General features: G+C 39.9%; 1 protein-coding gene across 1 annotated transcript; it reads left to right on the top strand.

Moving 5' to 3' along the window:
* The first annotated feature begins 6,012 nt into the window (after positions 1-6,012).
* LOC104847673 (olfactory receptor 51A4) lies at positions 6,013-6,966 on the top strand. The gene has a single exon (XM_010603157.1). The coding sequence runs from the start codon at positions 6,013-6,015 to the stop codon at positions 6,964-6,966; it is 954 nt and encodes a 317-aa protein (XP_010601459.1).
* Positions 6,967-13,647: the final 6,681 nt, after the last annotated feature.

The following is a 13,647-nucleotide window of genomic DNA, read 5'->3' as shown; positions in this document are numbered from 1 at the left end:
TTCAGGTGAACTGGAGATCCCGAAGACAGTCTGTGATTTCCTGGCTATAGGTATCGGGTCTGGACAGGTTTATGCTAATCTTATTTTTTGAGTGGAGCAGTATTAGATCTACTTTTAGTTAAAAGACATCAAAACCATGGGTTGACATAAAAAACTTAGTCCTGTTAGTCCTTGCTCCTAGTCCTTGCTAGGTTAGGGCTGTCCTGCCAGGGCCTGTTTCTCTAACTTCCCTTTTGGCTCCAGGACTCAGCTGGCAAAGCCAGAGGCTTAAAGTCTTATATTCCCTCGAGTGTTAGAGAGTAATGCTTGGTTGTCATAGAAACCTTCTTGTTGGAGGAAGGTCTTCAGCCTTCTTCAAACTGGTCAGTTCCCTTTCAGAATTCATAGCTCAGCTTTTGGGGATAGACTTTCTTTCTTTCTCTCTCTTTTTTGGTGCCAGGAATCAAACTCGGGACCTTGCGTTTGTGAGGCAGGTATTGGAGCCACTGAACTAAATCACCAGCCTTAGATTTCTCTCATTTTAAACAAACAAACAATGAATGAATAAATAAACAAATGATAGTCTTTGCACTATTTACAGTCTTCTGCAACCTGGATGAGTAGGATGGTGAAAGGATAGGGCGTATTTTTTCCCAACTCCTCAGAAGAATCTACATATATTTGATCTTCCTGATTTTTTATTGATCCATTGATCCATCCATCCATCCATCATTTTTATAATATCTTTCTCCATTTTTTCACCCCCTTATACATATAGTTTCACCAAATTTCTTGGTTGTTCTCTCAGGAGATTATTGCTTTGAGGAAAAAATACACCTTGTAATCTATGAGCCTGCAAGTAACTCACACAGTAGGCAACACAGGATGGCCATAAGCACGTGGGTCCTGACTGTCATGGGACTTTCCTGTGGGTACTCTCCAAGATTAATGCACATAAATGATCAAGGAGGAGGAAGGAGTGGTACATGAGGAGATCCTATAGTATGCCATCCTATTTCATCCTCTTTGGGAATATTTTCAGCCTTAATACTGTTAACAACCATCCTAGGTAACAGAATGAAGCAGCATTGCATAGTGCTTACGAGTGTGGGCTCTGGAATCGGCTGTCTGCATTTGTACTCTGGCTCATTCACTTTCCAACTTCATGACTTTTGGCAAGTTATATAATGACTTGGTGCCTCAGTTTTCCATATATAAAGTGGGAATAATTATACCCATCTCATAAGGTAGTAAGTTGTAGGCATTTTAGCATTTATGGGCCAGGCAGTGTTTAAAATTGATTACACATATTCTTCTTAATCTTTTTAATCATCCAGAGTCAAATTGTATTTTTTAAAGGATTTTAGGAATGAGAATACTGAAGAACAGTCAGATGCATGAATTTTGGAGTTTAATGGAGTGTCTTCCGATTTCCCCTCTCCTCTCCTCTCCTCTTTTCTCCTCTCCCCTTCCCTCCCCTCCCCTCCCCTTCCTTTTCTTTCCCTTTCCCCTTCCCTCTGTCTCCTGGGGATAGAATCCAGGGGTGCTTACCCACTGAGCTATATTCCTTGCCTTCTTTTTAATTTACTTTTTTTAATTTTGAAAGTTAAGGTCTTGGCAAATTTCTCAGGCTGGCCTCAAACTTGAGATCCTCTTGCCTCAGAATACTGAGTGGCTAGAATTATAGGCATGCACCACTACATCTGGCTTTCCATTTTTGGGGGGGTGCAGTACTAGGGATTGACCTCAAGGCCTTCAGACTGAGGTACATATCCAGCTCTTTCTAACTTGAGACAAGGTCTTACTAGGTTGATAAATTCCCAGGCAGGGCCCAAACTTGTTAACATTTTGTCTTTTTTGATTTTTAATTTGAGATGGGGTTTTGCTAATTGCTAAGTTGCCCAGGCTGGGCTCACACTTGTGATTCTCTTACCTCAGTCTCCCAGAGTGCTGAGAGTATGGTCATGTGATACCACACCTGGCTTCTATGTTTTTGTTTCATTCCCAGAGATTACATTTTTTATTAGTACATGTTTGCAGTACATGATGTTTATGTCCCTTGTGTGAGGTTGGCACATGTACCCGACACATCTCAATTCCCTTTTTTGTCCCCTTTCCCTTCCCACTCTCTCCTGTCCACCCATCTCTTGATTCCTTTTTGCTTTCTCTTCTCCTCCTCCTCCTCTTTTTTCTTCTTTCTGTTTTGTACATGTTTGCAATATACATTCTTAATGTGGCCACTGATGGGATTTCTCACCCCTTGGACTTTATTTCCTCATCTGTAGAAAGGAAAACGTTCCACCCAATGGCTGTGGAAGAAGGGAGATTGCATGAGACACCCACTGTGAAATCCTAGGGTAGTGTCTGGTTATCATTATAATTTGATAAGTGCCTACCATGGGCTAGATAGTTTATAGTTTTTCCCAAGTTCACAAGCATTCCTTGAGTCAGTATTATGTAAAAGAGAAGTTTATGGTGAACTTCCTTGTCATCCTCACAGCACTGGAGCAGCCCGAGGAGGATACAGGTCTCCTTGTGTCAGACACTGCTGCATTCTTGGGTCCAGGTGCAGTTGGGACGGGGACAGTAACCTCAGCACTGCCTCCAGAGGAGGAGCCACAGCATGTGTGCGAATGTTGGTGAAAAGTGGGATGATGGGAAATGGAAGGGCTTGGCTGGATTGGTCGGCAGACTGTTCCCCTCAGTGGATGAACTTGCTTCTCCCTAAAACCTCTGTATCTGCTTTAAAGGAGATGAAGTGGGAGGGAGAGAACAGAAAAACTAGCCTTGGGAAAAGGATCAGTTTGCCAAGAGTGCCAAGAGTGCAGAGACATTTTTTCCCCTTGTATGAAGTTATGAAGTGAGTAGCCACCGTCTTTAGTTTGACTGAGATTTAAATCCTGCTTCTACCAACCTAGCTTTGTGGGAATAGAGCCCGAGAGGTACTTAGACTCTTTCAATCCTGATTCTACAGCAGAAATTTGAAAAATATGCCACAGGGTTAGGGGATTAAGTAAAGTTATAAGTGTGAAGTGGATATAATTCTCTGATTCTTACTATTATTTAAAAAAATTTTATCCTGAAGAAGTATGTATCGGAAAGCAAGGAGCATGGATAAAATAATAAAAAATAGGGGCAGGACCAGAGTGGTCTTAACTCTACCACAGTGATGTTTGGGTCTTTAGGAACCATGGTGAAAGGGGGCATCCATGTTGCAGTAACCCTAACCACTCTGGAATACTACAATTAAAAAGACCAACAACACAAGGTATTGACAAGGACATGAACAAACTCTCCTACAGTGTTGGTGTGGGTGTAAAAATGGTGCAATCACTTTTGAGCACTGGAAGAATCTACTGGAGCTAAATATTCATAATGCAGGGTAGGATAATTCTACTCCTAGGTGTACACCCAACGGAAATGCATACATGTGTTCACAAAGGACATACTAGAGCATTCATGACAACATTACTTATACTAGCTCTGAACTTAACTGTTCAAATGTCTATCAACAGTAGCATTAATCAATCTATTCCAGTTGTGTCCTCACAATGGAAAAATTATGTAGCAAATTATTAACAAATTATGCAGAATGGATGTGTCTGATGATTATAATTATACAAAGTTCAAAAATAGGCAAAATTAATCTATAGTATTAAAAGACAGGATTTGGGTTATTAACTGGAGCAGGCCACAGGGACTTTGGGAGCTGATAATATTCTGTTTCTTGATTTCGGTGTTCATTACATAAGTATATTTATTTTGTGGAAATTTATTAAGATTTGTAGTTATGACATACAGACTTTTCCGTATGAATGTTATATTCCAATAAAATATTTTAAAATGATAAAACAGGGTAAAATTTATAAATAGGAAGATGTCCTAAGAGAATTTATAATACTTAAAGGAAAGGTGTTTGAAAAGATCAGAGATGTAGGATGGACAAACTCTTTCTTCTTTTGGATTCTGCATAAAGTTTTGCTTAGATTTGATCCTACATGTATCAAAGAATCACCGGCAGTCATTTTTCTCTATACATATAATAATTTAAGCTTTCATACTTGTATTTTTCATAAATATCTGAGAATGAGTCTGATGGAAATTTGGAAGATGAATCATAACACAGAAATCCCAAAGAAAGTGGGACAGTTAAGCTTTTTTAATAATCAGGGAAATGACGATGATTTAGCAAGATTAGTTTCATTGATATCAGAAAGGAGGAGATTAGAACTTGTTGGTTTGGAGAACATGTTACAGAATGAAAGGACATATAATGTTTTTGGGGGGTGATATTTCAAGGATAGCAGAAAAGGCAGGGAAGCATTAACCAACAGGTACTGGACAGTCAGCTTTAGGGAAAGAGGAAGAACGAGATGTTGTGGGTCTGCAGGACATTCATTGTATAATGCAAACCAGTGTGAGGTGCTCAGTAGACAAATACAGATACAGTTGTGTTCTGGGGAGAGAAGTTGAGGAGAATGTGTAGCTAAAAGTGCTTTGCAAGGTTATGGAAATAGATGAGCTCTCCAGGCTCTCTGGTTATAATATTATTAATCCTGGAGTTCTGGAAGCTCATGATCTCTGATGTCCTCCTGTTGTAAAGCTAAGACTTCTGCTTTCAACTGAGGTAGTTGGCCCTCATAACAAGTTTCATAGTATGAGTGCTGAGAGAGATATTAGAAGAACTTTCCTTCTAAGTGAGTCCGTGGCCACAAGTCTACCTGGAAGGCAGGATCAGAATCAAATGCACAAATTTGAAGTAGCTACAGAGGTGAAGATAGGGTTGAGAAAGAAAGATTAACACAGTTTAATGTATCTGGTAAACTACCATGTTGACCCAGACTTAGCTTGGAGAAAGCCTTGAATACTTTAAGCTAACTCATCTTTGCAGGAGAGAAATCTGCTAAAGAAGCTATTTTGATGAATATGTGTTGTATTGAAATATCACACTGTACCCCAAAAATATATACAAATATTACATATCAATCAAAAAATTAAAGTTGAGTTCGGTGGTGCCTACCCATAATCTTAGTACTTAGGAGGCTGAAGAGGATTTTGAGTTTGAGTTCAGACTTAGCTGCATAGTGAGTTCCAGACTTTGTCTAAAAAAAAAAAAAAAAGGAAAAGAAAAAAGCTTAAGGGGATGGAAATACTAACTACTCTGATTTGATCATTAGATCACTACACATTGCATACATGTATTGAATTTTGACATAGTACATAATACATGTATTCAATTAAAATAGTAATTAAAAATGAAACAATAAAAAGAGCTTATTTTAGGCCCCAGAGGTAATTTTAGAGAAGGAATACAGAAGATTTTACTTTCATAACAGTACCAGAAGGCTAAGTAACTAGACTCCTAACAGGATGTTTTTGAAAATATATTACTTGTTTGAATATGTCTTTTCAGATATATTTGTTAACAGATATCAGATGGAAGACTCCATTTGTAAGAATAGAAATGGAGCATTAAGTTTTTATTCCAAACATCATCTTAAATTTCTTTCTTTTTTAAAAAAATTGAGTTTATTGGTACATTTTAGGGATACAGTACAGTTACATTCATTGTTGGGATCTTGTACCTCTACATGACAGGTCTTGGTTCTCATTTTTTCCCCTTGTCCCTGCCCTCCCCATCATCTTAAATTTCTATGGAAAATTATTTGTTTTGTTCAGTATTTAGTTGGAGAACACACTCTGGGGAGAAGGCTTTTAAAGTTTAGCTTAAGTGAAAAAAGGAAGTCTAGGCCCACCCTCATAAGTGGCTAATAAAATAACCATAGGCTGTAAGCAGATATCAACTCAGAAAATTTATCCAGTTCTACTTTACAGATAAGTACTTTTAGAGAAAGAAAATAAAATTAGCCAGGAGCTCCACGAGGTAATAAAGGAAGTATCTTTCATGGCTGAGAGTGGGTTGTGTGGTAGCTCTTCTTTTCCAGCGCACCCTCAGTAGGGACTTTATAAGAGATGACCAAATGAATAAATGCCTCTTACTCCTAGGGTGGACAACTCCCTCCTGGAATCACTATGTTTTCCTGCAACACCAGCACTTCTGGCCACTCTATCTTCCTCCTCACTGGATTTCCAGGCCTAGAAGCCTCTCAGCATTGGGTTTCCATCCCCATCAACCTCATCTCTGTGGTATCTGTTGTGGGCAACAGCATCATCCTCTTTGTAATTCGCACAGATCCAGCCTTACACGAACCCATGTATATCTTCCTGTCCATGTTGGCTGCCTCTGATCTGGGCCTCTGTGCCTCCACCTTCCCCACCATGGTGCGGCTCTTCTGGCTGGGAGCTCGTGAGTTGCCCTCTGATCTCTGTGTAACACAGATGTTTTTCATCCATGCTTTCACCTATGTGGAGTCTGGTGTGCTGCTGGTCATGGCCTTTGATCGTTTTATTGCTATTTGGGAACCTTTGCACTATGCTACAATCCTTCCCCACTCAGCTGTGTCAAAAGTAGGTGCTGCCATTCTGTTTAGGGCTGTCCTGCTCAACCTGCCAGGAACGATCCTCCTGCGGAATCTGCTCTTTCCCCAGATCAGTGAGCTCTCTCATTGTTACTGCCTGCATTGTGACCTTGTGGGACTGGCCTGCTCAGACATCCACATCAACAGTTTGGTTGGCCTGGTGTCCATCCTCTTCTCACTGGGCCTTGACTCCTCTCTCATCATGCTGTCATACGCCCTGATCCTATGGACTGTGCTGGGTATTGCATCACCCAGGGAACGGCTCAAGGCACTCAACACGTGTGTCTCACACCTCTGCATTGTGCTCATCTTTTATTTGCCCAAACTTGGACTGTCTGTGTTGCATCGAGTGGAGAAACACAACTACCCTGCTCTGGCAGTGCTCATGGCGAACCTGCACTTCTTGGTCCCGCCCCTCATGAACCCCATCGTGTACTGCATCAAATCTAAGCAGATCCGTCAGGGCTTCCTAAAGCGCTTCCAGCAGAAGAGGGTTGATATTTCCTAGAACAGAAGGATTCAGTTGTAAATGATCCCAGTGGGCTACTTGATCTCTGGGGTTGGGAGGGATGTAGTGGAGGAGAGTTAATTTTGGAGATTTCTGAATTATTCCTCTGTTACTGTTGAGCATTTGTGGGGTCCTATCAACCTCTATTATCAAGTAGAGCTTTTGGGACTGGATACATTGAAGTATCATCTTAAAAAGCCTCTCTTTGTTCTCTCATTAGAACTGAAATATTTCAGACTCATTTATACTGTGGCATCTCCTTACTTGGGGAACTTAACCACACGGATAAGATGTATGCATATCTACCTGTATAGGCACCTCTCTCCTTTTCTCCACTGGAGTTTTCCTTCTCATTTGATTTATAAGCCTAATGAACTATAGTAAGCTATATTCACTTTACTATCAGCCACTTTCTTCCAAATTGTATTTTAGCCTGCTCCTATATCAAGAACAAGGAAAAGGAGATGGATGTTGAGGAAACACATTACACTGTATATGTTGAATTTATCTATCACTCATTTGTAACTAGGAAGGTATAGTTTCCTCTTGGTTCTCTCATGTATGTCTCTATTTTGATCCAGGGAGAAAGTTTGATATTGCCAAGCCCACGGAGGCTTGCTTGCTATAGCTTTTGGATAGTGCTGATTTCTTGTATACCAATAGTAAAGCTGGAATAGCTATGCACTTCCATGGCAAGTGACTTACTGGGACAAAAGCTCTGTGAGACCAGGAATTCAGGGTGTTTTGTTCACTGACATAGGTCTAGCTCCATAAATGGTGCCTACTCTGTAGAAGTTCAATGCATATTGTTAAGCAAATAGTAAGAAAGATGAAAGGGAAAAATTACCAGCTGATCCTTAGGGAGAGGCCTGGGATATCTGAATGCCTGAGATCTTTGAGGACAGCAAGCAGTTAATGAACCAGAATGGAAAAGCAATAACCTGGAAGGAATGTGGTAAAGAAGTGTATCAGAAACCTTGGGGCTGAGGTGTGGTTCTCCTATACCACACAATCAATAAAGGTGCAGCTTAGAAAGGAAACAAGCATATTGTGGAGCTGTTTTCACTGCTGCTTCAAGCTTTCTAGGTAACTGAAGGATATCTCCTTCCATCATTATCATTTCCCCTGGACTTCTAAATCATAAAACATCTATGCATTTCTTGAAATACTGAAATAAGGATATTGCTGGTGGAAAACAACCATTCAAGTAGAAGCAGCCATGTTAGAGCTGTTGGAAAATACTTGGCTTGAATCTATGGCCATTTGGAGAACAGAAAATTTAACGATATTGGTCATTTCTCTGCCCTTTTCATGAACCGAAGTGAATGAGGATGAGGAGCTTGGAGGCAAGAAGGCAAGGTGCGGAAATGTAAACTCTGTACAAACAGCTCTAGTTGGAAAGACTACTTTCCCTGTGGTCACTGTTGTATGAATTCCTGAAACTCAGATCTTAGGGCCCATCAGAAGCTAGGAGGAGGCCATGGTGAGTCCTCTGTAACTAAACGTCACAGAGCCTGCCTTTAGAGCTCAAGAAGAAAAAGTAAAAAGCCACAAGTTCAGAGTTACCATTTTGAAATATTATGTCTAGTAGTAACCAATGAAAAGCTTCAGCAAACTTATTTTGATTAAACATTTTGGAAAAGGAAGCCACTGGGGTAGATAGCATGTGCATATTACAAGGTTCCTCATCAAAGCCATACATTTTGGGCTGACCAAGTGTTATTTAGGTGCTTTTGTCTGCTTCACCTATGACCCCATTAACAAGAAGGTTCTGACAGGGAGCCGCATGTCCATCTCACTGAGAGCTGCACCCAGCCATCTTTACCATTCTGTCAGCCTACGATGTCTGATATTCAGGATCACAAACATTTTTGGGCACTTAACACACACAAAAAAAACCCAAATGGACAGACAGTCTTTGCATCCAGAGCCCTGAAGCTGTAACATTCCTATTCAGAGGATCCACAGAGTAAAGTTGGATATTAGAGTCCAATCTAGGATTGCAAGGATTATGGGCTTTGTCATGCCTACATTTTTCTACCTTTTTGTAGTTTTAAGTGCTGAACTTGGGGACTTCTTCCACTCAGGCCCTTCACTGCATCATGCACTTGTTTTTGCTGCACATCTCATGGCTACACTGACATTAAGGGCTGGAAGGGATCTAGGAGTTTATGTCTGTGCAAATTCACCTTCAGTATGCAGACATTTTAGCATGCTTTGCTTAACTTCATGGGCTAATAACTACTGAAGTGTCTGAGGCTGACACAGGGAGGAGTCCTGAGATAGTCTCTAAAAAGCTTTGCTACTGTTATATTCATGTATAAGATATATAGAGTTTAAAAGTTTTTGGTAGAATAAAAAAATCTGTGTATATCAAATAAAAGCTCTTGCTTTTAATCTTTATGATAATCAGACTGCCACCCACCACTGCAGAAAACCTGAGTTTCACAGTCTCTTTCTATCCCATACTAGCTGTGTGACCTTTTAATTACTTCACCTCTCTGAATCTCCATTTCCTCATAAATGGAAATACCTACTTTGTGGAAATGTGAATATTTAATTATACAATGTATACAAAGCATTACATTCACCTTCAGAGAGTCCATTTTATGTGTGCTTGTGTGACCATTTGATTAATGCCTATTTTCCAAATTCATTTCAAACACCATGAGGACTTTTTTGGACTTGTTCAGTTCTAGAGCTCAACATGGCTTAGAATATTATAAACCTTTTATATGTTAAATGAGTGAAAGGAAAATTTCCTGGCAAACGGTAAGCACACTTGCTTATATAATTTTTACTAAGCTTTAAATGGATGAGAACATTTATTGTAACTAGTACCATTAACATATTTAATTTGTAATAATAGGTGGCTTTGATTTTCAGAGGGAAAAGCCAAATGTTGAGTGGCTGGCTGAAAGTGCAAAGATTTTGTTCAGTTATACTGCTGCACAAAAACTGGCTTTATTATTCGTAACCTAAGTCTTCCAAGGACTTCAGGTTCTGGAAGGGTGATCTAAATGTGGTCCGAGACAGATCCATGATTCCAGTTATCAAGGTTTGTTCTGATTTAAGGGAACAGAATACTGAATCTGTGCTACTGTAGGGCCGGGTGGGGTTCCTTGGTGACTGGAAGATGAGTGACTAACTTACCATAGATGTTTTTAGAGCGAATAAAATTTGTAGAAAGCTTTATGCTAGTCTTGGATACTAGCAGTGAAGAGATGGGGTAGGAGATGGTCCAGGGGAAGACAAGAAGGTGTATAAAAGCCAGGATCCATATCCCAAGTTTGTTATGCCAAGTCTTTCCAAGCAGATTAATCTACATTGCTCTTGGATTGGCTTTGGAGCATGTGATTTTCTAACAGACCCTTATAAGGCAAAGGGTGATTTTTTCCCCCCTTCATGTAAAAGAAAAATGGAAGCCTACAGAAGTTGAGCAAGTGAGTAATTGCTGTGAATTCACTCTAATGTGAAGTTACAGTGAATGCAAAATTCATCCTTTCTGCCTTTTATGTTCCCTCCTATGAGAGATAAAGAAATACACCAGTTGCATACTTGACATAGGAAAGAACATAAAAGAGAAAGGATAATTTGATGGCTGCATACCTGGATCTTACCACTGCGTGGGAGGCCTTACTAGGAAGTTGTATTGTTCTTAGGTTGGTATAAAGAATTGCTCAATTCTGTTTTTAAAACTGTGCTAAGAAGGAGACACCTGTCATTTTTGGGAGTCTGAGATGTAGCTCAGTTTTCAGATTTCAGCTCTACTTCCAACTAGGTCTTTAATCTTGAGTAGTTTCTTAATTTCTCTGTAAGCATACTTTCCCCACCTTCTCAACCCCTTAAAGTTGCTGTGAGGATTAAATAGGTCCATGTATAAAAGAATACCAAGAAATGCAATAAGACGTTTTAATGGTGTAATTGTTGGCATAAGTTGTTCTCTGGGTCCCAAACATCTGAGGTTGTCACCATGCCTAGTTCTCTGCAACATGAAGTTTAATTTTCACCTTTGAAATCTGAAATTCAGTCACAGGTCAATTAATATTTAGCAACTGCTTAATGGTTGATCTTTTCCCATGCAAGAGACAATGAAAGGAATTCTTAAAGCTTTAACATCTTCAATTGTCAGGTCCTTCATTTCTATCTTTTCTTCCTTATGGTAGTTTTAATTGATTTATTTTAATTGGTAATCTTCATCTTGACTTTTTGGAGAAAATGTGACCCCTGTAACTCTGAGTGAGCAATTATATCCCGGGAAATCATGTAGGTTGGTAAAGCCAATTTTAGCCTTTGCCTTTAGATAGAGGGCACTGCTTTAGTCATCTTTGCCCTCCTGAAAAGGAAGAAACTCACATACATGCAAAATTGTACCTCCAAATGGTTTGATTTATTGTGACTTGGATTAGAATGTTGCACATTTCAGTACCTCACTGGTTGGATTATACGACTGTCCCTGTAAGTGCAAGGATCCTAACAGACCTCAGAGACCAAATGTAGTAGGAAACAAATAAGGTTTCACCTGTTCCCTTGTCTTCAGGAGAACTATACTCCTGTTAGCACCAGCATCATTTTCATCCCTCAAAAGAGGGTTTGATAAATGTTGCAACTTGGAGGCAAAGCCCCATTAATTTTTCAGCTTTGATCTTCCTGCTAAATCCTCATGTTTCTGAAGACCTACAATAAAACTCAAATTCCTCAATAAAGTTGGGGAAAAAAGAATGTTCTATATTCATTGCCACCAGTTTTTTCCTTTTCTCTTGTGTTCTTAGTAAATAGGCTGTTGGGCCCTTAATACCACTGAAATATCTCATCAAAGTTCAATGAATGCTATGCTGACAGTTCCACCTGCCATTCCATTCACTGTTTTGTCTGCAGCATTTGACACAACTGGTCAATCCCCTTGCCTTCTAAGACTTTAGACTCTTCCTCCTAGATGTCATATTCTCTTGCTTTGCTCTATTACTTACTGGGTCTTTCGCTCTCAGTGTCATTGGCTGTTTACACACTGTACCAAATTCAGTTGTGTTAACCTGGATTCATACACTTCCCCTGATGGCTATCCAGGCAGCTAGAGTCCCCTAGGAGTTGCTTGTGATGTTCTTGAGGTTGTAGAGCCAATTTTCTCCTGTTTGTGCTTCCATTTTTGCTGCTGACTACAGAGTCTGCTACAGTGAGCAGACCCCATCTTATTTTGTTCTTCATGTGTCCTAAAACCACTGCACCCCATACCCTTGATTGCATTGTTGTACATTTGTATCAAACTGGTTAGGCTGCCACAAGAGAATACCATGGATTTGGTGACTTAAATAACTGAAATTTGTCTTCTCACAGTCTGGATGATGGAAGTCTAAGATCAGGGTACCCAGTGACTGGGTTCTGGTTCTTCTTTCCTGGCTTGCATTTTGTCCTGAAGTGGTAGAAAGAGAAAGAACCAGTAAGTTCTCTGGTGTCTATTCTTACAAGGACACTAATCTCATGACTTAGTATAACTCCAATTACTTCAGCAAAGTCTGCAAAAGCTTTATATTCATATAGTCATACTGAGAGTTAAGGCCTCGAAAACAAGATTTTCTGGGGTTGGAGAACCTAAACATTCAGTTGGTAACCATGTCCTTAAGCTCTAACTCTGAGGCTCCTTATCGCTTAAAATATAGCACCTGTCCAGATGCTGACAGATTTCTAAACTGGAAGTACAAGAGAATTAATTCACTGTAGGCATGGGCTTAAACAATTCAAAGTAAGAACCAACCAGATAAATTACCTTTCTTCTCCCACAGGGTTTGTGTCATGATGCAGGTGCTCCATGCAGCCCTTTGGAAGACAGCTGGCCTTCTGAGGAATCAATGAGTGCTAAGTTGATGGCAGATCAGTGACACACTCCTTCCTGGCCTTCTCACCTTTGCCCTCATTCCTGGAGAGACATTATATTCTCCAATATAGTGTTTGCACATGTGGTTTTGCTTCAGGTTCTATTTTCAAGGGAAACCAAGCAAAGAGAGCGGACAGAGAAAATTGTCCTTGAAATCAAACTCCCAGGGTCGAAATTAGTTATTAGATTATCTAGCAGTCGGAAAGCGAGAGAGACCATTGTTTATGGTAAACAGAATGAGGATAACACCTATCATATGTGATGTATTATTACTATTGATTTCCCATTTTCAGTTAGGATGAGCTACAGATGCAAGGAGAGATGAGGCTTGATTGGCCTGAGGACATGGTAATCTTAAGGATTATGTAGATTGGCTAATTTTGATGGCATCTGGAGTGTGCAAAAAGTAAACAATAGCTTCATGCCATTCAATTGCCTACACTAATTTAAAACATGATTCAAAAGGCAGAGGTTTTCAACTGTAGCCTCTAAGGAAACTAATTTCCTACAGAGTGGAGACTGCATTTTGAGACAGGGTCCTGCTATGATACACAGGCTGGCCCTGCCTGAGTGGCTGGGATTATAGGTGTGTGCTATCACACCTGGCTTCCTGAATATGATTTTAAGGATGTCAGAAATATAGAGATGACCATATGTGCAGATTCAATAAGTTATTTATGTTGAATTCTCTGATAATGAAAGTATGTGACCTTAAAAGCTGGAGAGGAGACATTTTCGATGTATGAGCTTACAACTACTGATCTATTTTTTAATGAACTTTTCAGGCTTATAGAAACACCATTTTACTC

The sequence above is a fragment of the Fukomys damarensis genome, unplaced genomic scaffold (assembly GCF_012274545.1).
Source record: "Fukomys damarensis isolate Sample0158 unplaced genomic scaffold, DMR_v1.0_HiC HiC_scaffold_16, whole genome shotgun sequence".
Classification (NCBI taxonomy): Eukaryota; Metazoa; Chordata; class Mammalia; order Rodentia; family Bathyergidae; genus Fukomys; species Fukomys damarensis.
The sequence above is the reverse complement of the archived record's forward strand: the minus strand, read 5'-3'. Positions and strand labels throughout refer to the sequence as shown.

Coding starts and splice junctions, on each gene's coding strand:
- LOC104847673 (XM_010603157.1), top strand. CDS start 6,013: ATGTTTTCCTGCAACACCAGCACTTCTGGCCACTCTATCTTCCTCCTC.